General features: G+C 35.5%; 1 protein-coding gene across 8 annotated transcripts in view; it reads left to right on the forward strand.

Moving 5' to 3' along the window:
• FAF1 (Fas associated factor 1) overlaps nt 1–26,231 on the forward strand; it is a 494,094-nt gene that overhangs the window by 292,056 nt on the left and 175,807 nt on the right. For 7 of the 8 annotated variants that reach the window (XM_073789929.1, XM_019937835.3, XM_073789930.1 and 4 more), the window contains one exon: nt 15,614–15,700. The exons of the other annotated variant lie outside the window; for it this stretch is intronic. In XM_073789929.1, the coding sequence (XP_073646030.1) occupies nt 15,614–15,700 (87 nt within the window). The remainder of the gene's footprint in view (nt 1–15,613; nt 15,701–26,231) is intronic. 8 annotated transcript variants of the gene reach the window in all.

The raw sequence follows: 26,231 nt of genomic DNA on the forward strand, positions 1-26,231 counted from the left end.
CATCTTAAATATGTGTTTTATAAGTATCTTCCAGTGTGATTATTAAATTGAAAAGAAAAAAATTTTCTTTTTTTCTGGAATGAGATGGAATGGGTTAAAAAAAAGTAATTTGTTTCATTTTCAAATGTTCATATGGTTGATCTTTAGAAACTAAGACTTTTGTTTAGTGCAATGGGTACTGGTGTGATACGGTAGAAAAAACACAGATTGTTAAAGTTGGAAAGGATAGAGTTCAATCCAGGTCTGCCACTTTAATAAAGTCATTTCTGTATACACAGGGTTGATGTGAGCATGAAATGTAGTAACACATGTAAAGTGGGTAGATCAGTGCCCCGGCATTCAATAAATGGTAGTTGCAGCTGTTATAATTGTCTCTTCTCTACCCTCCTAATACTTTATTGATATCTTTATCCTTATAATTATCACATTGTACCATGAATATTTGTTTCTGGGTGTGACCCTCACGGGGCTGTGACTTGCTTGAAGGCAAGAATATTATCTCTATCTATCTTTGTATCTCTCCTGCAGAGGTTGCACACTGACAACTACAAGACCGTTTTGTCTGGCTACGAGTTTTTGTCCCAGAGTGTTTTAAATTTGAACTGGTTGCCAACATTTAAAAGTTTAAAAGCTTCACATTTCAAGACAAAACAAAGCAATGCAGGATTCCTGGCTTCTGGCTTTTCTCAAAGAATCAAAATTCTAGCAATACTGAACCCCAGATTTTCCATAGCAGCAATCAGCTGTTCTGGAGTAGCAGCTACCTCCTTCGAGAGGCATGCTGTCTGGTTTGCCAGAGTCCCCAACACTCCAATATTACCTCCTTAAAACTAAGGCTGAGGGGCTTCCCTGGTGGCGCAGTGGTTGAGAGTCCGCCTGCCGATGCAGGGGACACGGGTTCGTGCCCCGGTCCGGGAGGATCCCACATGCCGCGGAGCGGCTGGGCCCGTGAGCCATGGCCGCTGAGCCTGCGCGTCCGGAGCCTATGCACCACACGGGAGAGGCCACGACAGTGAGAGGCCCGCTTACCGCAAAAAACAACAACAAGAAAAAAAACAACTAAGGCTGAATGCCGTTTGCCCATCACATTTCACTCGTTTATGTTTCCTCTCTGGCTACTCTAGACACTTGCATATGAGAAAGCTTGCTCTAGTGACAGGGTTTGGAACTTAGGAAGTGCTCAACGAATGTTTGTTGAATGAATGAATGAATGAAAGAACCATAAACATGCACGTATAGAAGGTTTACCAGATTTACTTTAAAGTGTCGAAGGAGATATGGGTCTAGCTGTACTTTAGCAACAGCTATTCCCATCATCTTTTTCAATATACAGCATGAGGAAGGAATGGTTATGTTGGGGGGCAGTCAGAGAATGATGCTCTGAAATAACTGGCTTTCATTGGATGTGATTACTAGGCTACCACATTTTCAAGAATAGACACCCTCAAATTTATTCACTACTAGTGTAATGCAATGAAACATGACAAAAAATAAAATATGGGGACTTCCCTGTTGTCACAGTGGGTAAGAATCCGCCTGCCAATGCAGGAGACACGGATTCGAGCCCAGGTCCAGGAAGATCCCACATGCTGCAGTGCAACTAAGCCCGTGCGCCACAACTACTGAGCCTGCGCTCTAGAGCCCGTGAGCCACACTACTGAGCCCACGTGCCACAGCTACTGAAGCCCACGCGCCTAGAGCCCGTGCTCCGCAACAAGAGAAGCCACCTGCAGTGAGAAGCCCGCGCACCGCAACAAAGAGCAGCCCCCGCTCACCGCACCTAGAGAAAGCCCGTGTGCAGCAATGAAGACCCAACACAGCCAAAAATAAAAAGATAAATGAATTTATTTAAAAAAAATAAAATATGATCAAATGCACTTGCCATTTATTTTGGAATGCATGACAATATCTTTTCACTTAAGCAAAACATACAAACAACACCCAACTGTGTTTGAAGACAGGGTATCTTTGATCAGAACTCTGAAATATTCCTTTGAGTTAGCTCTTAGTATAATAAACTTTATTAATTTGTACCTGACAGTAATTTGGTATTTATGATTATTTAGTCTAGTTGAACTGATGCATGTCTGTGAAGGAGGGGTTAGCCAAGTAAGTGAAAAGTATGGGTAACAGTTCTTTGGTAAGGACTGGGGGGGGGGTAATGGTCTACTGGAAAACTAGTTTTAGTTTTGGGGGGAAGTATCATAAACAGTAAAAAAGAGAAAGTGCCTCAGGGTCCCATAGGTTTCTTTTTGAATCCTGCTTCTGCTATGTACTTGGAGAATTTGGACCCTCATTTGCATTTTCTATAAAGAATAAAAACTGCATTGAAGTTGATAATAAGAATTAGAAAATATATATATGTATGTAAAGCATCTGACAGAACCTTTGCATTTCATGTTTTCTTTGCCTGGAACACTCTTTCTGGGATTTGTACCTTCTCATTCAGGATTCAACCCATCCAAAGTAGAGAATGGCTGGGAGGAGTAGAACTTAACCTAATTCTGAAATTATCTTGTTTATATATTCATATTTCTTTTTTGTCTCTTTTCGCACCCCTCCCCCCACCATACACCTACTATGTAGAATGAAGGTAAGCTCCATGAAGACAGAGACTTTGTCTTTTTAGTCATGTCTTTTTAGTCACTACTACAAAATAGTGCCTTCCTCTAGTAGACACACTCAATAAATGTTGACTGGCTGGACAGCTGAATGAATGCTCATGAATTATTAGCATTCAGTGAATGTACTTGTTAAACTTAGACCAGGTTTATTAGTTGCTTATACTGATAAGTCCAGTGAGAAATTCTTCTAGCACTTTGTTAACAATACATTATGTATTTCTTTTAAAATATATTTTACTGTCACCCTAATTTTTAGCACTAATAAAGAGATGAAATGACTTTTGTAAGGAGGCAAAAGTTTTATATTTAATTCTTTTTTTTTTTTTTTTTTTTTTTTGTTGTGGCACGCGGGCCTCTCACTGTTGCGGCCTCTCCCATTGCGGAGCACAGGCTCCAGACGCGAAGGCCCAGTGGCCATGGCTCACGTGCCCAGCCGCTCCGCGGCATGTGGGTTCTTCCCAGACCGGGGCACAAACCCGTGTCCCCTGCATCGGCAGGTGGACTCTCAACCACTGCACCACCAGGGAAGCCCTATATTTAATTCTTAACTCAGTCCTATCTGTAATTTTTTCATTCATTTATTCAGTCATTTTACCTTTAAAATAAAAATTTTACATTACCTTTAAAATAAAAGTCCTATAACAAGTGTATGTGTGTTGTAAATAACAATTCATTCATTTTCTTCCCAACTAGATTTGGTTCCTTAAGGGAGTGTAGAAATCTGTATCTCGTCTACTCCCCACTTTCTTTGCTGTATTTTAGTCACTTAAGTAATAGATGCTCGGTAAGAACTTATTGAATCAATAAAGGACTGCGTATGAGACTGGTTGTGGCTGTAGCATCCCTTATACCTGTCTTTCCAGCTCTGCTTCTATGACTGTTTTAGGGACCTTGGCCCAAAAGAAGGAATTAATTTTGAATCATCACACACTTAAATAAAAAAAAAACTGCCAGGTGTACAGGAAACATGTTATTATAGTAACATCTAAATCATTGTAGTCATTCCCAGGTAACCATTTTATATATGAATGCATGAATTGATGAATAATTAGACCCATATAATGTGGCAGCTATGTAAGTTATAAGCTTACATTTTTAACTAAAGAATATTCTACTGTCTTGGATATTTAATTATTATAATATGTTATAGTTCATTATTGCTCTTTTTCTTTTTTTTCAAGTAAGGTATCATTACGTGTATTCTATCATTATTCCTTTAATTATGTGGAATTAGTGCATATAGTTCCTATTAAAAACAATGAAAGAATAAGTATGAAAAATTAATTTAGCACAATATTTCTTCTTTGTGTCTCAAGGACTATAAAGAAATAATGAGTTGAAGCATGTTTAAGTATATAGTATGTATATATAGTATACATAGTATATATAGCGTGTATATATAGTATAGTAAACAGCAGTGGTATATTTTTGTGTTGCTGTATATTCTCTACTTTCTTCATTTTAATCCACTATCCAGTAGGGTAGCTACTAGCCACATGTGGCAATTTAAATTAATTAAAGTGAAATAAAGTTTGAAATCATTTTTCTTAGTCACACTAGCTGTGTTTTAATTACTCAGTAGCCACATGGGACTAGTGGCCACCCTATTGGACAGCACAGATATAGAACATTTCTGTCATCACAGAAAGTTCTTTTAGCAGCTGGTAGGCCATCATATACACAATTCCTTATCCCTTATTTTGCCACATTTACATTAGATTTTTTTGTTTGTAATTTGAAAATGAAGTTTAATGTGTCTTAGAAATACTACTTTGCTTAACTTCTTGAAATCTCTTTTCCCCAAAATGGTTATCAACTATATATTTAAAACAATGTTTCTATTTTCCATATATTAAGATAGTCAACACCTGCCATTTTCATCATTATTTAAGACTCTAATTTCTGTGATGAATACAGTTGAAGTAATGCCTTTAGGTATTATTCACTTTTAAGACAACACAACATATGATAATGTCTCCATGTGCCTTTTTTACCATATACAGTGAAAAAAATACTTATTAAATGGTGATTTTTCCCCCCTTTATCTTATTAAGTAAATTATATGGACCTTTTTTATGGAAGCCTTCATAGTTAGAGATGTAAAACAGCAATTTCTTGGTTCTATAGCATGACATAGTTCAGAGCTGAGATTAGAGAAACCCCGTAGAGTTGTTAATACTTGAGGGCATCCCCAACTAGAAAAGTATGTGAATTTAGGCATGGGAGGAAGGAAGGATCTGCTTTAAATTTAGTGTAGGGTCACTGAATCTTAATGATAGATTAAACAAGGGAGGTAGAATAATGAATAGGGGTATGCAGTGTGTAGCACTAATACCAGAAGTCCATGGTTTGTGGCGGTTTTTTAATGTCCTTTCCCATATGGTTTTGAATAGAGTAGGTTATGGCAGGGATGAGCTAAGGAATAGCTTTGTTAATGAATAAATAGGAGTAATTTTTTTTAACAGGAGACTTCAGGCTGTTTATTTAGAATGCCTGCTTATTTGATAAATCATGCGATTAAAATTTTTTCTGATCTTAATAATACATTAAGAGGTGATACTAAGGTATTCCTGTTATTTTCTTTATAAATCAGCTGTATTTTCATTTCAGAGCCAGTCCTAACAGTAAAACCTTTGGGGTGTGATTTAACTGCCTCAATTAAAAGCCAGTTGTGTGGAGCTTCTGAGCATTGGCATCATCAGTCCTTAGTTAGGGTTTAGTGTACAGTATTAGACTTTCGTTCATGGTGTCAATTCACTTTGAAAGGTTTAATTAAATTGTCATTTGGAACCAGTCTCCAACTCTACCTCATTCACCTAAAATTAACTAGGTACGTAATTTTGGTGGTTATCCTCTTATTATAACTTTGCTCTTGGCCAAGGCAGCTACTTTTCTTAAGATATCCTTCCTGCCCTTCCACCCACATTTATCTCAGAGAGAGTAATGCTAAAATTAAGCTGATCTTGGAAAGTAGCAAGTTAAAAGCAGAAAACCTGACCAGACACACTTTTAAATATCTCTCAGGGCTCTTCTTTGGAGACTACTTAATATTTCCAAAAGGAGAGGTTAAGTAGGTTGTCTTTGGTGCCTTGTTTAAGCAGAGGGAAGGGAAATGTAACTCTCCTGACTCCAGGGCCCCAAATGCAAACACTGGCCTAGTTGTTCCCAAACTTTCTCCTTGATGTGGGTGACTTGAATGGTTTATTTTCACTTGATGAGCCACACCCCCAGGCACTTTAGTATTCATGGCAGACCCCCACACTAAGTCCCTTTGTTGTCTTTGTTTTTTGCATTTTTTTGTTAACAAGAAAAGATAAAATTATTAGAGACCTGATTATAGACTGACGTTCCATTGCTGATGGTTCCCACCACTTTTTTCAACATCTCAGAGAAAGGCAAAAGCCTGGATGGGCAACAGACAGCAGCAAAGCAAACATAAACATTATGTCTGAGCATCATTGTGTTGCTACCAGAGTGGGGAAGGATACACACAGTCTTCGTCAAAATATAAAGATGGGTCTTCACCAAAAACAGTAAGACTGCCAGCATCTGAAAATTTTTGAAGTTTCTATAGAAGCAATGGTCCTTTAAGGGAAAGAAAAAAATTCTTACGAGGAAAGAAGAAATGGATTAAGAATTTTTTAAAATCTGCATTATCATCCTGACTTAGGCATTAACTAAGTGAATGACATTTGCAAGGCAAGTAGTTTAATTTGTCTGTGTGTGTGTAAAATTTAAAAGAAAATACAGTTCTGTGAAAAACAAATTAGCAGAGTAGATTAATGGCATTGCCCTACATCGTCTTCCTTATAGATGCAATTTTATTTTAGAACTTAAAGAGGTTGCAAATAAGACAGATATATGATCAGGGTTTCACTTGTGCAAATCAAAAGCACAGAAGAGGGGTTCGCAACAGTGCCCAACCGTTGAGAGAGGGAAAACTGGAATAACAAGATGGGGCAAATTGATTTACTGTATATTGGCAAAGTAGAAGCAGCAGGCCCATAGTGTGAATGTCTTCCTATATTTTTATTCCAGACGAAACTCTTATCATTAGTGTTGGGTAGAGACTCAGACGGCATTGGGCAAAAGTATGTACAAGGAAGAGCCTTTGCTAACCCGCACACGATAAAGTTTATTTACTGTTTTAACTGTTCTTCTCCTTTTACCTTGATTTATTTTACTTGAAAATTTTTTATCTTGCTATTTCTTTCCCAGCTGTGTGTGACACCAGGAACCCTCTTACTGTGAAGGCAGCATTCAGTCATTGAAACAATAACAAGTTGCTATTTATTCTTGCAGTTGTCCTTCCTCTAACAGCACTTAAAGTACAAAACTGACAGCCTGTAACTGCTCTTCATTGCCTGTTACAGCACAACAGGTATGAAGAGGCTCAGTTACTCTCTTGACAGAGTGTTCACCCATAATTGGTCACTCGTACTCTTACTTGTTACCAGTTAATGCTCACCGTTCAGAGTAAGGGTAATGAGTCTTATGGAAAATTCTTACCCGTTACAATTATAAAAGTGTCAGGTGAAAAAAAATTTTAAAGATAATAACCGTTTATTTTATAGAAGAGGAAATTCAGGCTCAGAGAAGATATGTCATAGTCATAAAAGAATCTAGACTTTAGAGTCTTGTAGAACTCAATTAAATCCAAATCTCACCATTTACTAACTGGAGTAACCTTAGGCAAATTATTTATTGTCTCTGAGCCTCAGTTTCCTTATTTGTAAAACGAAGATAATAGTACATGTAAAAGTTTATTGTGAGGATATGTTAACATAAAACCTAGTTCCTGGTCTATAGAAGATGCTCAATAAATGTTCAGTTGCCTTTCTCTTTCCTTTCCCTTTCCTCTCCTCAGGGTCACTCAGATAGTTAGTGGCACAGCTGAAGTGAACACCAGGTTGTTCTGACTCCATGTACATATCTTTACTTTGAATGAAAATAAAATTTTTAAGAAAATTTTCTTACCGCAGAAGTAATAGACACTTAGAAAAGACAGATACACAGAAAATAATAGTCATAATCCCATGATGCAGAGGGAACAAATTTTAACATTTGTTCTATATCTTTTTTTCTGTGCATATATTTAGTGTACATACATATGTACATATACATATATGTATAACTTAATAAACAGAAATGGGCATAATTTTGTAACTTGGTTTTTCTTTAATATTTAACAACTTTTTACATTATTAAATATTCTTCTCCATTGGAGTCAGCAAACTTTTTCTGCAAAGGGCTAGATAATAAGTATTTTAGGTATTGCAGGGCATGTGATCTCTGTTGCATCTACTCAGGTGTGCCCTCATGGTAGTACAAAAGCATCCACAGACAGTATGTAAACAAATGGAGGTAGTGGTGTTCCAATACAACTTCATTTACAGAAACAGACAGCAGACTGGATTTAGCCTATTACTGGATATTAAATTTGTGCCAATTGTGTGTGTGTGTGTGTGTGTGTGTGTGTGTGAGAGAGAGAGAGAGAGAGAGATAAGACTGCAGTGAATATCTTTGTAGCTAAATATTTGGCTTACATGTACTATTATGTCCTTAAGATTAACTTGTATACCGCTTCTGACATTATAACAAATGGTTTGTCTACTAAAATTCAGACTTAAAAATCAAAGTACTTCTGGTATACAAGTATTTCTTGGTTTATGTGACCAATTTTTAAAGTTGTACATAAAATTGAACTTTATAAAATGGTTTAAGGTTAAAGTAAAACTCCTTAAAAATGTTCTTATACTTGTTCCAGTTATTTCTAGGATTTACTTTTTAAAAAAATATTTATTTATTTGGTTGCTCCGGGTCTAGTTGCGGCAGGCGGGCTCCTTAGTTGCGGCACATGGGCTTCTTAGTTGTGGCTCATGGGCTCCTTAGTTGTGGCATGCAAACTCTTAGTTGTGACATGCCTGTAGGATCTGGTTCCCTGACCAGGGATTGAACCCAGGCCCCCTGCATTGGGAGCACAGAGTCCTAACCACTGTACCAACCAGGGAAGTCCCTAGGATCGACTTTTGACTTAATTAGTGTTTTACTTTGTGGAAGGACTTATAAATTAATTTACCTGATTCTAAAAGGGGAAGTTTTAAGAGCATTTAATGAGTGACTGAGTGACTGATGTTTGATTCATTGTGGACAATAAAAAACATTCGCTTCTATGGTATCTATTAGGCCATTGTTGGAAAAACTTTGCTCTTAACACTGTTTCCATAAAGTATAGAGAGGAAATATTGCCTTCTAGGATAAGGTCTTGACTGATTGATATGAGGTTAACCTCCCACTGTTTTTCCTTTGGGTCTTGTTTCAGGTAGCCTATGAGAGAGACCAAAAAAACAAACCAAAAACTGTTTAGTCTTTCCTTTGCTTCAAACAGTTCTCTGGTCTTTAGGGACATTTCCTCAATTCAGCTGATAGGTACAGGTGTCTTCCAAGTTTATTTAGTGTGACAATAGATCATTTATTGTGGATTTGCAGTTTTACTGTAATACCAAATATATATTATAGCCAGAAAGCAATCACACTTAAACTTAAGGCAGAAAAACTGAAGATTAACACAGATTTTCAATGATGAAGATTATTATTTATCAATTATTTCAGTGCTATGGAGTCTGTAGTGAAGTAGTGCTATCTTTCATTACTTTCTTAGACTAAAAATAATCACTTTATCATTGAAAAAATTACAGCACTTCTAGAATTTCCCTAACAAATAATTATTAATCATGTTCATTCTCAAAAGGACTAGCTACCTTAGGCAAGAGTTCAAAGAACTTTTGAATCAGTAAGTTAGAAAGACATGGCTATCTAGGAGAGCCTATAACTCACACAATGCTTCTTAAACTTTGGCTTGGTAAGAATTACCTAGAGAGCTTGTTAGAACACATATTGTGGGGTCCCAGCGTTTCCAGTGCACTAGGCCTGGGACAGGTCCCCTGAATTTTCATTTCTAATAGTTTCCAGGTGATACTAATACTGCTTGTCCAGGTACCACACTTTGCGAACCACAGATGCAGAAAAATAATTGTTCCCATTTGTGAAACATACTCAACCTTGCTCATTTATAAACGTTTTCTTCACTCTTTAAGAGTTCTCTTTTAAAATCCAGGCTTAACCTTTAACTAAAGATATGAATTAATTTTAATAAATTTATGGCCATTAGTTCAGTTACTTTATGATCTAACATTGCAATTTTTATATCATTTTCACCCACACCAAACTTTTAGGATAGGAAATTCTGAATATAACCATGTTTCTAATGAAAGTGTTAAATCTTTTCCTTGGTAGTTTTTCAGGATGGCTAAAATCCATTTCTAACTATATGCATTCAAACTAGTTTCCGTATTTGCTTAGCTTTATTGTCATCATTCCCAGTAATCTCTTAAGATGCCGGTTGTCAGATTTCTTTGCAGACAAGTAAGAGGTGAAATAAGTTTTTAAAGTATGGTACAAAGCAAAACTTAGTTACAGTTGTTGGAATGAAGAATTCAGTTAGAGCCAAAAAATGTTTTAATAGAACAGAACTCAGCCTAAAGCCTGGTTGAAAGCAACTTCAATTTTACAGTTTTCTTCAAACAACATCCTCATTGTTTTCTGGAAAGATGGTATTTGAGAAAAAGAAATGTCTCGAGTTACTGTTTTTATGAGGAGAGAATTGCTGAGTCTCTTAAATGGTTAATGAGAAGAAGTAATAGTTAAACACTTGAAGCATTGATTTCTGATTTGAATTCTCCAACACAGGCCAGCCCTGAGGGAAGGGGGAAAAAAAAGCTTGCTAATTAACATTTGATTACTGATGCCACCTTCTCATTCCCCTTGCACCATCCGGTTTCAAGTGTTTTTGTTCAAGAAGGATTTTTAGGAGGGTTTTAACTTGCATCATAGTAAAACAAATCCATGTGCAATTGCAACGAGTATACAATATGTTAAAAAAGAAGAAAAAGAAAAGTCCTTAGATATGAAGTATGTGTTCAAAACCCAGTCTGTATCAGAAGTGATTGGTTTCTTAACTATTATAAGCCTTTCAGAGCACCAGTGATTGCTAAGAAACTGGAACTAAGCCTAGTCTGTATGTCTTGTTTAAAACACACACACACTCACAAATACTTATTTATTCAGTGCAGTTATTATTTAGCAAACTCTTAACTGGAGCATCATTTGATGGTGTGAATTACTTGGAGTTCAAATTTTGATACTCTAAAATTTGGATAAGCTCGGGTTCTAATATGACCAAAGGCCTCTTTCTTCTAAGACTGATAAGAGAATGAGATACATATATGTAGTTTCAGGGTGCTTTTCCGTAAGGGTTGTAATCTGTCATAGTATTCTTAATTCAGAAAATCTAGAAACTAGAGTGCTAACAAATTGATAACTGTTCTAAGCAATTAAATATTTGGTTTCTATTTTTTGCCATATTAAAATATTTGATATGTGAAAAGTCATAGGCCAGATTTCAAAATTTTAAAGATGTTGAAATAAATTAATAGAACTTTACAACTGTATCACTTAGCCTGTAGTATTCTGGCAAAACCATAGCCTGTTTGGTTGATGAAATAGTTATTTGGAAAACCAGTATGACAGGTTTTATTTTTAAATGAGATCTCCTGGGAGAAGAGTATTATTTAGTCTTTTCTTTAAAAAAAAAAAATCTAGACTTTTCAGTGTAATTAAAAGCAAAAACTAAGACTTTTCTTTATCCAAGAAAAAAAATTCACTTAAAATGTTTATTATATCTGTATTTCTTAACTGAAATTATTGGCAATTTTCCTTTTTGATATGTTGTATTAGTCACTCTTTACTATTTTTCTTTCATTTTCTAGTCTTACGGTTTTAAACTTTCCCTCTTTACTTGTTTATCTTAAATATATTTAGCTCTTATTTTCCTGTATCTGGGATTAACTCCAATATTTTCAAAAAATCATAGAATTTTAGAGCTTTGAAAATCAGTAGTGATCTTGTTTTATTCTTTTCGAATATTGAATAAACTAGGTCTCAGGTTCCACCAACTTGCACCACAGTAACAGCAGAATTAGGACTAGAAATCTAGTTCTCTGCCTCTCATTATGCCACAATACCTCAAACTTTGTGGCTTTTCTATAATCAGAATCTGCTTTCACTTGGATAATACCTGAATGAAATTTAAAATTCCCTAAAATGTTTTTCAGTAGTGTGACCAACGTTTAGCTCACAACATTTAGCTATAAAATATAGCTGACAAAGTTATCTACCAAGTTTTATATTTTTCAGTTTGAATAGCTACAGACAGCTCATTTAAGGCTAATCTGAGCCTCAAAATTCGGCCTTTAGCAGAATAACTTCCTAAGAATTTTTTTTCTAAGAAATTCTGATAAAATTTAACTGAAATATAAAACTGTTTGAAAATTTATGGAACTCAAAATTTTGTGGGAGATGAATGTCTTATATAATTTTATTTCGAGCAGGTCATAAAAAAATGATCTTTTTCCCAGTGCTGTGTTTATCATTGAAATTTCCACAATGAGGAAATATGAAGTTTGAAGTGGAGATCATTGCTTACATTGTTTTATTAACAATGAAAACAAATATAAGGAAATAAATCAATACTGCATTAATTCTGTACTATTTCAAGGTAATCTGATTCAAATATTTTTTTCTTAGTCACAAACAACTGTCTTATATGAAGCAATGGGGGAGAAGTGAAACTGTCCTTTTAGAAAATCTGGAAAATAAGCTCTGGAAAATCTATTGTCAATCCAGAACACTTAATCCAAATACAGTATAGTTTGTAACATAATTTTAATGTTCAGCTGGTAATCAAAGCATTTATTAAATTTTTTCAGAACTAATTGAAACATTTGCATAGTTTAGCAGCCTAAAATCTCATAGATTTAGAGCTTAATGCATAACAAGAATTGAAAAGATTATGAAGATTCAGCATAATCTTGAGCCAATGCTGATCAAAGAAAGTATGTAAGACAAAAAGGCCCTTAGGAAATGTTACCCTGTGAAGTGCCACTTGTCCTTAACTGGAATTTAACACAAATCTCTAAAGATGAAACTCCATCAGAAGTAGCACAATAATTGCAGCTGGGCATGCCAGCTACAGCATCCTAGCCTGTATGTGTGTTCTTTCTGCCTCTCTCAAGTGCTCTTAAATCTCTCAAATCACTCAGTCTCTCAACCTTCCCCCTCGCCTGGCCCCCCTTTTCTCCCCTTCCCTTTAGTCCATCTTCTCTCCCTCCTCTGTTCCTCCATCCTTCTCTCTCTGAGAAAACTGTGTCCTTCATTTGATTCATGATGACCATAAATTCATCTGCATCATTTTATACTTAGCTATATTTTGTCATTCAGCTTTCCTAGAATACTAATTTTTTAAAAGAATCATTTTTACTTTTGCTTTGTGTACATTTCTGATTTTTTTTTCTTCCCTACAGAATTGTCACTTAAAATTTTAATTAAATAAGACCATCAATAAAGACAGTAGAATTTTTTAATCTCTGTTAATAAGACCATTATTCATTATGTACTTTTGCTGTCTTATCACTTGTCTTTCTTCCATATAATGATAAAATCTGCCTGTGGTTTCAGCACTGATAAACATGGAATTATTTTTGAAAAACTAATTTGTTTTCACTTATGTTGTTGTTTAGTGATTATGGTTTAACACGAGGTTCTTTTGGCTTACTTTCAGAAACGCTGTGAATTTAGCTTTTCCATCGGAACAATCAAACATTAGCCAAATATGGTTTACGTTGTACCCTCTCAGCCAAGTTCTTTCTGCATTAACCAGTTTATTCTATGACAAGTTGCTTAACAGATGTCATTCTGGGGAGAACAATGAAGCCAAATACTTGTGCAATGGCTAACATTACTCTAACTTTGATCACTTTTGTTCAGCACATCAGTCTGGCGTTGTGCTTTATACCAACATAACACTATAGCCAGAACATGCTTTTCAGGCTTAGAATAGCAAAGGAATGTTATTCATTCAGCGCAGTTACAGATGAGTTAATGAAAGAAGAAAAATACTGTTTATTTCATAATACCGTGTTGTTGTGTTTTGGAATTAAGGTGGAATTTAAAGAATCTCACTCCAGAGTTATTTGTTTATATACTCAACTGATAGTATTTGTGTATATTCTCCAATGCAAGGGTAGCCTTGCCACCTTTCCAACAGATGTAAATATTTGTCCTGCCTTCCCCTCTACCTTCAGAATAGCTGCTGACCCTTGGCTTATCTAGACAACATAATTAAAACTAACTTTAAGAAAGGAATTTTTTGCCTTGAGGCCTCAAATTTCCTCATACTCCTTCTGTCCTCTCACTTTTTTATTAATAAACAATAATAATAATATTTTGTGTGTATGGAACACCTTTCCCCCTAGAGCACCAATGTTTAAGCGTGACAGAATAGTCCTAGCTAGTGGAAGTGGTAAGAGGTTAGATTGCATTTGGTTAAATTGTTGGGTTGATAATGACTAATGAAAATTTCCAAACTTGATGTGACTGACCATAAACAAAATACTGCATGGTAGACTGGCCATTGCTAACAATCTGTGAAAAAAAAGCTGTGTGTTTGAATTGAGTAGGGATCAAGCCATGCCCCCAAGCGCCTCAGTTCTCATTTACCAAGTCTTTTTTCACAGGTGTACATTAGAGATAAAAATAGATTAAGTTCTGGGTTTTGTTTTGTTTCTTTCTTTCCCCAGTGAATATATTTCTCTCTTTCACTGGAAGGGTAACTTAGATGTGTTTATGTATAGTAAACAGTAATGTGATACAAAATGCTGTAATTGGACAACATGATATTTCAGACTTCTGCATTTTAAAAACATGAATGAATGCTGCTTGTTTTCCACATTGAAGTCATTATAGAACTTATTATGTGCAGCATTTCAAAATTAGCTTCATTGTTACAGCAGGGTAGCCCCAAAACTAGCCTGAAGAGTTAGCTAAGGTGGATGATCTCTTCATTCTTACGATTTGATAATTTATTTTATTTGTAAATATGGAATGAAAGAGAATTTTTGTAATCTATTTAGAAAAAAAGTCTAAAGAAAGATATGATAATTACTGGGTAAAAGAGTTTAACCTTCCAACACTTTATTCTGAAAAATTACTTACCTCTTCTCCTTTTCAAGTTAAAAGGTATTGGGAATTCCCTGGCAGTCCAGTGGTTAAGACTCTGCACTTTCATTGCTGTGGGCGCAGGCTCGATCCCTGGTTGGGGAACTAAGATCCCACCAGCCGCGTGGGTGTGGCCAAAAATAAACAAACAAACAAATAAAGTTAAAAGGTATAATGTTACTTTTGAGAGAAACAGTTTTTTAACTTTACCAGTATTTAAAATAAAAACTATCATTACTATATTTTCTTTTGGGGAAGGGCCTAAATAGCATATTAATGGATGGCTCTCAGCTAATAAATATTCTATTGAAATAGTTTCTAATTTGGAATGATTTCAAAGAAATAACCCTTTGCTGCTTTATTAATAAGTTATATCTTTGAAACGTACATAAAACAATGAAGGAAGCTTCAGGTTTTTCCTTCCACCCCCTTGGAAAAAAAACTAACATCCTTTTCTGTCCCACTTAGAAACTAGAAACGTATCTTTTATTTGAACCATTGCATATCTTGAGTCATTGTTAAAATTAAATAGATTATAAAAATGTATAATTATAAATTAGGTCATGTAGTCTGTCCTACATGAACTGTGTACCTGAAGTTTCTTGACTGAAAAGAAACTTGAAGCCATCCAGCAACATAAAAATAATCAGCGGGGTGGGGTGGGGGGTTGTTTCTTGAACTATTATTTCATCTAACCTTGGTTTAAATTTGGTTTAGATTTTTTAATAAAATTTTTATGATTTGTGTTTTTCTAGTTTCAGATTCTTGTTTTGAATCTCGAAAACAGAGGAAACACAGTGTATCACATAAATTGACTGGCAACTAACATAAGTCATGTGGAAACCCTATTTTAATTGTTCTTTTTCTTTTTATAGGTAAAGAGAAATGTGTATGACCTTACGAGTATCCCTGTTCGCCATCAGTTATGGGAGGGCTGGCCAACTTCTGCCACAGATGACTCCGTAAGTGACAGTTGAGTTGGCAGTTTTATATCCTCCTTTCTCTTTTGCCACTTTCAGTCTAATTGGCAGTGATATTAAGCAGAATCAAATGCTTTGAATCCATTGGAAGAATTTTATAAATCAAATAATGTTGAGGATAAGACGAATTGTAATAATTTGAGTTCACTTGCAGAACTGGTGTCATAAGCCAAGTATATCAGCATTCTCTTGGTAATGTTACAACATCAATATCAGGAACTTGATGCTGCTTACTTTGACTTAAATTTTTCCTTGATTAAAAAAATACAGATATTCAGATATTACTAATGAAATGTCCCAAACACAAAAATTTTTTCCCTAAATTACAGGTACTTCAAAATCAACCTAATCATTTTATTTAATTTTAAAACTGCATCTCCCGTAATTAGACCTGTACTTTAAAAAGTTACTTTTTATAGTTAATATTAATAGCACTCTATTCTTAAACACACTCATAATTTTCACTACCATAAAAAACTGGAAGAAAAGACCTAGTCTGTAAGTTTTAACTATTATTACATCTACTCATAATAATTTTCCTGTTGTAAATGTTGAAATGTTTCCTATCTCTGTCCTGTTTCCAGCGATTATTATTTTCCAAGAGAGTAAATTTTATCATCTGAGGAGGCCATTTTGGCTACTTTTATCATAATCTTGGTTGTTCTAACCAGATACCCATTTTTCTTTTAAAGTAAAAAATTAGAATGTTTCAATAATTTTGAAGTAAGTCTTATTTTTAAAGTAAATAGGGCTAAAAAGATGTTAAGACTTTGTAAACATCTTCTAACAATAAATACCCAAGTAATGATTATGGCCAAGAGTTTAATTACCTTTTTCTTATTTTCTAGTAAATATTACATTTCTATCTGGATAATAATTACTACTCCTGTCTCAGCACTACCATCATATACTTTAATCTAAAGGAATTCTTTGTGGAAGACAGAAACATTTTTGAACAATCTGTTTATGTAGATGTCACTTGAGTCTAATTATTCCACAATCTAAACACTGTGCCTTTGAAAAATGTTTTATGGATTATGAAACTTTAAATATAATCAGAAGATAGCAAAATTTGTTTTTTAAGTGAACCCTTCAGAAAAAAATTATTTGTGTATAGGCAGTTACATTTATTTATAAACAACTGATTTTAATATTGACATTATAGTATATCATTAGAGTTATTGGTTCGTTGTCCATGGCTAAGTAGTAATGATGTGGTTGTTGTTTTTAGTTTGTTTTTTCCCCATTAGACTGATAGAAAATGTGATACATTATTTTTATAAAATTAAGAGAGTAACATACATAAATGATAGCTTTCTGTTTACCTGAGAAGACGTGAGGAAACCAGAAATGTTCTTAGCATTGTCTAATAACCTGCTACAATAAATAATAACTTTAATAGAAGAAAATAATTAAGATTGAGCATGTCACTTAAATTCTCTGAGTTTCAGTTACCTCACTGATCTGAAGAACTGTAATGAGGATTAGCGATTATATATATATATATATATATATATATATATATATACAGTATTTGCCTCATAGTAGACACTCAGTAAATGAGAGTCAGTATTATAATTAATATTAACATAACTCAGAAAGAGATCACAGGCAGGAATTGACTGGTTTATGTAAATGAAATGGTACCTGAGATTTGCTTCAAAATAACCTCTGGGGTTGGGGAAGTGAGTGGGGATATAGATAAATCCAAATTAGCTGTCTGTTGATCATTGTTGAAGGTGGGTAATGAGTATATTTGATTTTTTTGTACTGTTCTCTCAAGTTTTATGTATGTTTGAAAATTTCTATAATAAAAAGTTTGAAGCAAAAATAATTGTCTGGTTTAAGGTAATAAGGTCCAGAGATGTGGGTCTTAATAGGGTTGGAAATGCCAGCTGCTCTTGGGCTCCACACCTGTAGAAACCAGGCTGAAATAGGCTTATCAGAAGCAAGTTCCAAGAGTGATAGGCAAAATCAGTGAAATACAGTAAATTCTTCTGTAACATAGTACCTTATACATTTTAGTTGTTAAAGCATTGACTTGAGTTGGCACTGTCTCACATTTTAATGATCTCACATTTTAATGATCTTTATTTAATTTTTTACCAAAGAGTTCTATGCAATTTCATTACTATGGGAAAATATGGAAAGCATCTAAAACTTACCATATGGAAGTCTGTGATGCTACCTGGTACTATAAGTCATAGCAGACACAAGAGGGAATCTCCATTAAGAAGCTTGATTCTTATTGCCTCATTTTTCATATTTCCACCTTGTCCCAGAACCTGTCAAGTGATGCCTGCCTATACCTCCCCAGAGCATATGTTGCCACATTGGCAGGATGTTGCCTTGAGCTTCATGATTGATACAACAAAGATGTTTAGGGCCAAGCTGCTTTTAATCGGTGCCATAGCAGATCCACTAACTCCAGTGCTTGAGTTTTGGCAAAAATTGCTTATAACTGTAGTCTTTTAAGGAGTTTCTAGCCAAAGAAATGTCATGAAACCTTTCTTTCATTAGGACTATAAAAACTCATAAAGCTGGTGCTTGTAATCTATATTGTTGCAGGCAATGATGGTGTTTTTATACTTATTTAAATCACTCAAGTGGAGGCATCTGCTACAAAATAAGATCGTCCTCACAGCTTAGGGTATGAATTGGGTACAGCTGAGAAATGTCAGCTGTGTAAACAGCCTGAAATGTGTTACCAACAAAAATATAATTAATTTCTTTCCAAGACTATGTGCCATAACTGAATATTTAGGATGGTTTAACTTTCAGAGAAAGCACCTGAACATTTTCTTCCCAGTGCCAGCATAGAGGATTGGTTATAAAGGTCATTAAAAGTGAGGTTAGTTTGTGCTTTTCCTGCTCAGTTGCAGAAATTTGTGTGGCTTTGAATATATAGTAGCTTTAGATACCAGTGGCTTCCATGAATTGATAGAAATATCTTAGATCAAGAAGTTACTATAAGTGGTGCTGGGAAAACTGGACAAATACATGTAAAAGAATGAAATTAGAACATTCCCTAACACCATACACAAAAATAAACTCAAGTTGGATTAAAGGCCTAAATGTAAGGCCAGACACTATAAAACTCTTAGAGGAAAACATAGACAGAACACTCTGACATAAATCATAGCAAAATCCTTTTTGACCCACCTCCTAGAGAAATGGAAATAAAAACAAAAATAAACAGATGGGACCTAATGAAACTTAAAAGCTTTTGCACAGCAAAGGAAACCATAAACAAGACGAAAAGACAGCCCTCAGAATGGAAGAAAATATTTGCAAACGAAGCAACTGATGAAGGATTAATCTCCAAAATATACAAGCAGCTCATGCAGCTCAATATCAAAAAAACAAACAACCTAATCCAAAAATGGGCAGAAGACCTAAATAGACATTTCTCCAAAGAGGATGTACAGATTGCCAACAGACACATGAAAGGATGCTCAACATCACTAATCATTAGAGAAATGCAAATCAAAACTACAATGAGGTGTCACCTCACACAGGTCAGAATTGCCATCATCAAAAAATCTGCAAGCAGTGAATGCTGGAGAGGGTGTGGAGAAAAGGGAACACTCTTGCACTGTTGGTGGAATGTAACTTGATACAGCCACTGTGGAGAACAGTATGGAGGTTCCTTGAAAGACTAAAAATAGAACTACCATTTGACCCAGCAATCCCACTACTGGGCATATACCCTGAGAAAACCATAATTCAAAAAGAGTCATGTACCAAAATGTTCATTGCAGCTCTATTTACAATAGCCAGGAGATGGAAACAACCTAAGTGTCCATCATCGGATGAATGGATAGAGAAGATGTGGCACATATATACAATGGAATATTATTCAGCCATGAAAAGAAACGAATTGAGCTATTTGTAATGAGGTGGCTGGACCTAGAGTCTGTCATACAGAGTGAAGTAAGTCAGAAAGAAAAAGACAAATACCGTATGCTAACACATATATATGCAATCTAATTTTTAAAAAAAGGTTCTGAAGAACCTAGGGGCAGGATAGGAATAAAGATGCAGATGTAGAGAATGTACCTGAGGACATGGGGAGGGTGAAGGGTAAGCTGGGAAGAAGTGAGAGAGTGGCATGGACATATATACACTACCAAATGTAAAACAGATAGCTAGTGGGAAGCAACCACATAGCACAGGGAGGTCAGCTCAGTGCTCTGTGACCACCTAGAGGGGTGGGATAGGGAGGGTGAGAGGGAGACACAAGAGGGAGGGGATATGGGGATATAGGTATACATACAGCTGATACACTTTGTTATACAGCAGAAACTAACACAACATTGTAAAGCAATTATATTCCAATAAAGATGTTAAAAAAATAAGAAGAGCAAGCAAAAAAAAAAGTTAATAGTTTGGGATGGTGGAAATGTTCTAAAATTAGATTGTGGTGATGGTTGCACAACTCTGTAAATTTGCTAAAAATCATTGAATTGAATACACACAAAAAAGAGTAAATTTTATGGCATGTAAATTATACATAAATAAAGCTGTTTTTTAAAGGAAGTTAGTGAAGAACTAGATTAAAATACTTTTTCATTTACGTTTTTATGTTGCATGAGAAGTAACTTTGCAGTAACACAGAAGGTGTTTTCTTCAATGTACTTCTCATTAACCTTTGACTTAGCAAACAGGACAAAGAAATAGACTTCTTATAAGTAGATTCTGGTATAATCTTGAGTCTCCTTCAGACCTGATAGACTACAATCTTGACATTTTCAGTACTACTCAGTGAAGTTAACAATCATTTAAAACATTGTTGCCCCATCTGTCTTCAGAGTTAAAATATTTTCTTTGCTTGTAGTTGTACTCTAATGGGATATGGGATACTGTATGAATTGTCAATAACTCTTTCAGTTCCTTTTGCACTCTTTCACCAGAGAAATAGATATCTAAAGCTTCACCAGTGGGGGAATGTTTTCATGCTGTGACAGTTCAGCTGTGAGAACGAGTAGTTGAGAGCAGACGAAATCTTTTTACACTTTAACAAGGACACTCTTGGTTTCCAGAGAGTGGAAATAATTTTAACACTGTGAGTTATGTCAAGGCACCTTATTATAATGCAGACAATTTGAATATATGTAGCTTTTAAAACTCCAGGTTTTAATAATACTTATACAATGGAAGAAAAATCCTTCAGTTTTTAATACTTTTTTGTTGTGCCCCACCCACTTTTTTCTTTTGAGATTACTAATGGTCTTCTGTGGTTCCATCATTGGCTAAGGAATCTTCATTCAGAATTTGAGAAATTAGGAATTTTAGGACCAAAGGTCTTTAGACATGTGTTAGGAGTCACAAAGCTACTTACTAAATATTAAATATTTTCACATTGAAAATGAGATCATTTATAAACAGAATCATTATACAGTGGCTTTTCTATGAAATAAAAATAAAAAATCATACACATGACTTATTCCTTTGTTTTTTAATTAAAAAGAATTCATGAATGAGGAAATGTCATCTACTTTGATCCTTCTGATGGAGACCATTTTCTCCTGTAACTTCTCCCTGATGATTTGTGTTTGGCAGGTGTCAAATTATAAACATTCCCCTGATACTAAATCCCCACCCTCCACTTTATAGGAGCTGCTGTCCCAGTACGGACTCTCCCTGTTACCACATACCTACCAAGCTATAGTTACCTACCTACTAAGTAAACTCATAACCTCTACTATAGTCATTCCATCCATTGCTGAAAGGTTAATATTTCTGAAGTGCAGAACAAGTCACATTCAGCCTTACTTATCTTCAATGGCAACCCAATACATGCTTATGTCTGTACAGATTTTTATGCTGTCATTTAAAACCTTCATTCTTTAGTCTGAAACTTCCCTTCTAGGTTTATTTTCCCATACAGACCTGGAGTAATTGCTCAATAAATATTTCTTGAATAAATGATTGAGTATGATACCACATGTATCTCCACTTTAGCTAAATATTCCTTTTGCTGTTTTTCAGACATACTTCATGCTCCACTCTGTTATTTAATCATACTGTTCCTTCTACCTAGAATACCTATAGCAATTATCTCCTTTCTTCAAGACCTTTCCTTAAGAAACTTTGCCTATATCCCTCTTCCCATGCCACCTTCTTCAACCATCTTAGAAATTAGTTTCTATTTGTTTTTCTATTTAAATTATTTTTATTTTTCCTTATTTTTGTTCTTTCCTTCCTTATTCCTCTCACCTGGCTCCATTACTTACCTGACTAACCACAAATAACTTGATTAAACCCTTTGGGTCTCAGTCTCTGTAACCATAAAACACAAATAATACTCACAGAGTTTTGTGAAAACTAAGAGTCAGTAGTTACAAATATAGTTACTCCTACATTTATTTTGAAGATTGAGGTAGTCTGTACTAGACTAATGTCTAATATATGGCTGACCTTTGGCTATTACTGTTTCTTTCATCCATCTATTCATTCACTTGACATTTGTGTAACAACTCTTATAGGCCAGTAACCACACTGGCCCTTAAAGTTGCAAGCATGGGGTCCTATTCCTTTGCAAAGTATAGTGTGAGACAGATATATAAACAGTGGCAATTGAAGTTCATGTAAATGCAGTGGGATCATAGAAGAGGAAACAACCAATTTCTCTAACAGATGGGGTGGAGAAAAAATGGCTTCCCAGAGAAAGGAACCAAATGTCCCTTAAGTTAAACAAATTACACAAACCTAATTATATTTTAATTTGTATACTTGTGTTCCTCCCTTTTGTAAATTCTAAAAATTGGGAGTAAGAAGTCTCTTCCTCATTTTTGTATGCTCTGCAGGATCAACTGTAGTTTGTTTTTTTTTTAAACATAGTGTTTTATACATTCACTCATCTGAGCTGTTCAGAGCTCCATTAAGTTGACATCTATGACAATAAACAACTAAATGATGAATTGGTATGATTATAGTGACTTGATAAAGAAGAGAGTGACTTGTTTGAGAATCAGGTTTATTTTCTTTCTAATAAAAATTATCAAAACTTGATATTTCTTTATTGGTAAGTAGAATACAAATTTAGGAGTGGGGGAGCCACTACACTGAGCGAATTTTATCAGCATATGTTTAATTGTGTGTGTGTGAGAGAGAAACAAGCAAGCAGACAATCCAAGTTCATCAAATCCCAGTATTGCTGTCATTTGGATAAGTTACTTATCATATGAATTTCATTTTCCTCATCTGCAAAATGAAGATGATGTTAATACCCTTGAAAGTCTATTTTGAAGATTAAATGAATTAACATAATAGTTTGAACCATATGAAATTTCTATTTTTAAGGGATAAAATGGTTGAATATTAGCATTTCCACATGGTTTTACCTAATATGTAAAGCACATAACATAGCGCAGGGTTTGGCAGTTCATCCCAAACCCTAGTCTCCATCTGTTTTTGTAAATATTTTTTAAAATATATTTTTTTATTTATTTGGCCACATCGGGTCTTTAGTTGCAGTACGCAGGCTCTTCATTGCAGCGTGTGGGCTTCTCTCTAGTTGTGGTGCACAGGCTCAGTAGATGCAGCACCCAGACTCTCTAGTTGTGGCGCTTGGACTCCAGAGTGCGCGGGCTCAGTAGTTGTGGTGTGCAGGCTCTCTAGTTGTGGTGCGCGGGCTCTAGAGTGTGCAGGCTTAGTTGCCCCATGGCATGTGGGATCTTAGTTCCCCGAGCAGAGCTTGAACTCACATCCCCTGCACTGGAAGGCAGATTCTTAACCTTTGGACCATCAGGGAAGTCCTGTAAAGATTTTTTTAATACAGGTAAAAATGGTATATAACATTATATTAGTTCAGGTGTATAACATAATGATTTGATATTTGTATACATTGCAAAGTGATCACCACAATAAGTCTAGTTACCATCCATTATCATACAATTGACCCCCTTCATCCATTTCACCCACCCTCCAAACTCCTTTCCCTCAGGTAACCACCACTCTGTTCTCTGTAACTATGCATTTTGTTTTGCTTGTTCACTTGTTTTTTTAGATTCCGCATATAACTGAAATCATACAGTATTTGTCTTTCTCTATCTGATTTATTTCACTTAGCGTGTTACCCTTAAGGTCCATTCCTATTGTCACAAATGGCAAGATTTCCTTCTTTTTTATGGCTTAGTAGTATTAGACACACACACACACACACACACACACACACACACACACACACACACACACACACATCTTCTTTATCCAGGCATCCACACACACACACATCTTCTTTATCCAGGCATCCATCTTTGGGCAGTTAGGTTGTTTCCATATTTTGGCTATTGTAAATAATGCCGCAATGAATGTAGGGGTGCTTATGTCTTTTTTGAATACTGTTTTTGTTTTCTTTGGATAAATACCCAGAAGTGGAATAGCTGGATCATATGGTAGTTCTGTTTTTAATTTTTTGCAGAACCTCCATACTGTTTTCTGTAGTGGCTGTACCAATGTACATCCCCATCAACAGTGCACAAGGGTTCCCTTTTCTCCACATCCTTACCAACACTTGTTATTTCTTGCCTTTTTGATAATTTCCATTGTAACAGGATCTAAGGTGATATCTCATTGTGGTTTTGAATTGCATTTCCCTGATGATTAATGATGTTGAACAGCTTTTCATGTGCCTGTTGGCCATCTGTAGGTCTTCTTTAGAAAAATGTCTATTTGGATCCTCTGCCCATTTTTTAGTCAGATTGTTTTTTTGCTGTTGAGTTGTTTGAGTTCTTACTATATTTTTGATGTTAAGTCCTTATAGGATATATGATTTGCAGATATTTTCTCTCATTCAGTAGGTTGCCTTTTCATTTTGTTGATGGTTTCCTTTGTTATGCAGAAGCTTTTTAGTTTGATATAGTCCCACATGTTTATTTTTACTTTTAGAGTCAGATCCAAAAATTCAGCACCAAGACGGTTGTAAATAATGTTTTATTGGAGCACAGTCACACCATTTGCTTATGTATTGTATACAGCTGCTTTTACACTATAACTATAATGGCAGGGATGTTTAGTTGCAACAAAACCACATGGCCCCCAAAGCCTAAAATATCTACTCTTTGGCCCTTAACAGAAAAAATTCGCTAACCCCTGGTGTAATATCTGGCATTTAGTAGGCATTCAACAAACATTGGCTCCTTTTCCCTTGTGTAAGCACCTTCTTTATATCACCTATGCGTGCAGAATCAGAAGCATTCTTTGAGTAGCTTCAGGGTCATCTTATGCTATTTAAATTACTTTCTTAGCCTGTCCTAGGTCAGACAGATTCAGGCAATCTTTGGACATTTTCATTGGCTTTTTCTTTATTTGGCAAGGTCATGGATAATGTTGCTTCTAACGGTGGTGAGACTCAGTAGCTTCAGAGGGTTCACTGCCCTTGTCAACATACAGAGTCTTTTACAAATAACACAGGCAAAGACTAAACAGACAGAAAGAACAGCTTTGAATGCAGTAGAAGAAAGTTTAAGTTTAAAAGGAATGGAAAGTTTTGAAATGGGCTATACCCTGAACAGTGAGAATGAGAAGTTCGAGAGGGTGGATGAAGCAGTCAAGGGACATATTTACTCGGTAAATATAAGGGAGAACACGTGAAAGTGAGCCCTCAACAGGAAATTTGCAGGCATTAAGATCTGATGATGTTAATCTTGATTTCAGTTTATTAAAATCCGAAACATGAAGACTACTGCTTCTGCCCATGAAGGGGTAACTGCTATGGGAATTTTCTTCCCTCTGTAAACAACTAGAAGACTGGATAAAATATGTGAAACAACTGTTTTCAGATATTAGACAACAGATAGTTCAGGACTGTGAAGAAGGAAGCAAATGAGCCCTGCCTGGAGGCAGTTTCTGGGTCCCAGGACAGGGAGAGGAAACCAAAACAGAATCTGGTGATTTTATTGTGTTTGAAGAGACAGAGAGTAGAGTTTAGGGAGGTCAAGGCAGCTAGACTTTGCAAGGCAGAGTACTAGCAGAGAAAAAGCTCCAGAAGTCTATATAGGGTTCTCCTGGTCTTTAGCTGAATACCAATCTGTGCATTCATAGAGTGAAATTCCAGGAGATTGGGCAAAGAACTACTGCCAGGAAAAAGAACAATTAACTGGGAGCTGTAAGGCAAGCAATTCTCAGAGCTCACACAGAACTGGGAATAGTTTGAGTTCCCACAAGCCATAGTAGAGACACCTCAGTGAATACATGGAGCATTCAGGAGATACCCACAGGAGAGTCACACCTTAGTGGAGTGGATAAACAAGACTTAGAGTGAAGACTACTCTAGGACTGCCCTTCCACAAGCTTAAAAACAACTTTCAAAAGGAATAAGCTGATTAATAGGTAACCGCCTCTAAGAACAGAGTCCAGCATCCAGGTAAAAGTTACTTTATATATACAAACAAGCAGGGAAATCTAACCCCTAACCAGGAGAGAAATCAGTCAAAAGAAATAGACGTAGGAGTTACATAAATAATGAAATTGACAGATAAGGACTTCATCTATTATGTTATGAATAGAC

This window comes from Tursiops truncatus, chromosome 1 (assembly GCF_011762595.2).
Source record: "Tursiops truncatus isolate mTurTru1 chromosome 1, mTurTru1.mat.Y, whole genome shotgun sequence".
Taxonomy (NCBI): Eukaryota; Metazoa; Chordata; class Mammalia; order Artiodactyla; family Delphinidae; genus Tursiops; species Tursiops truncatus.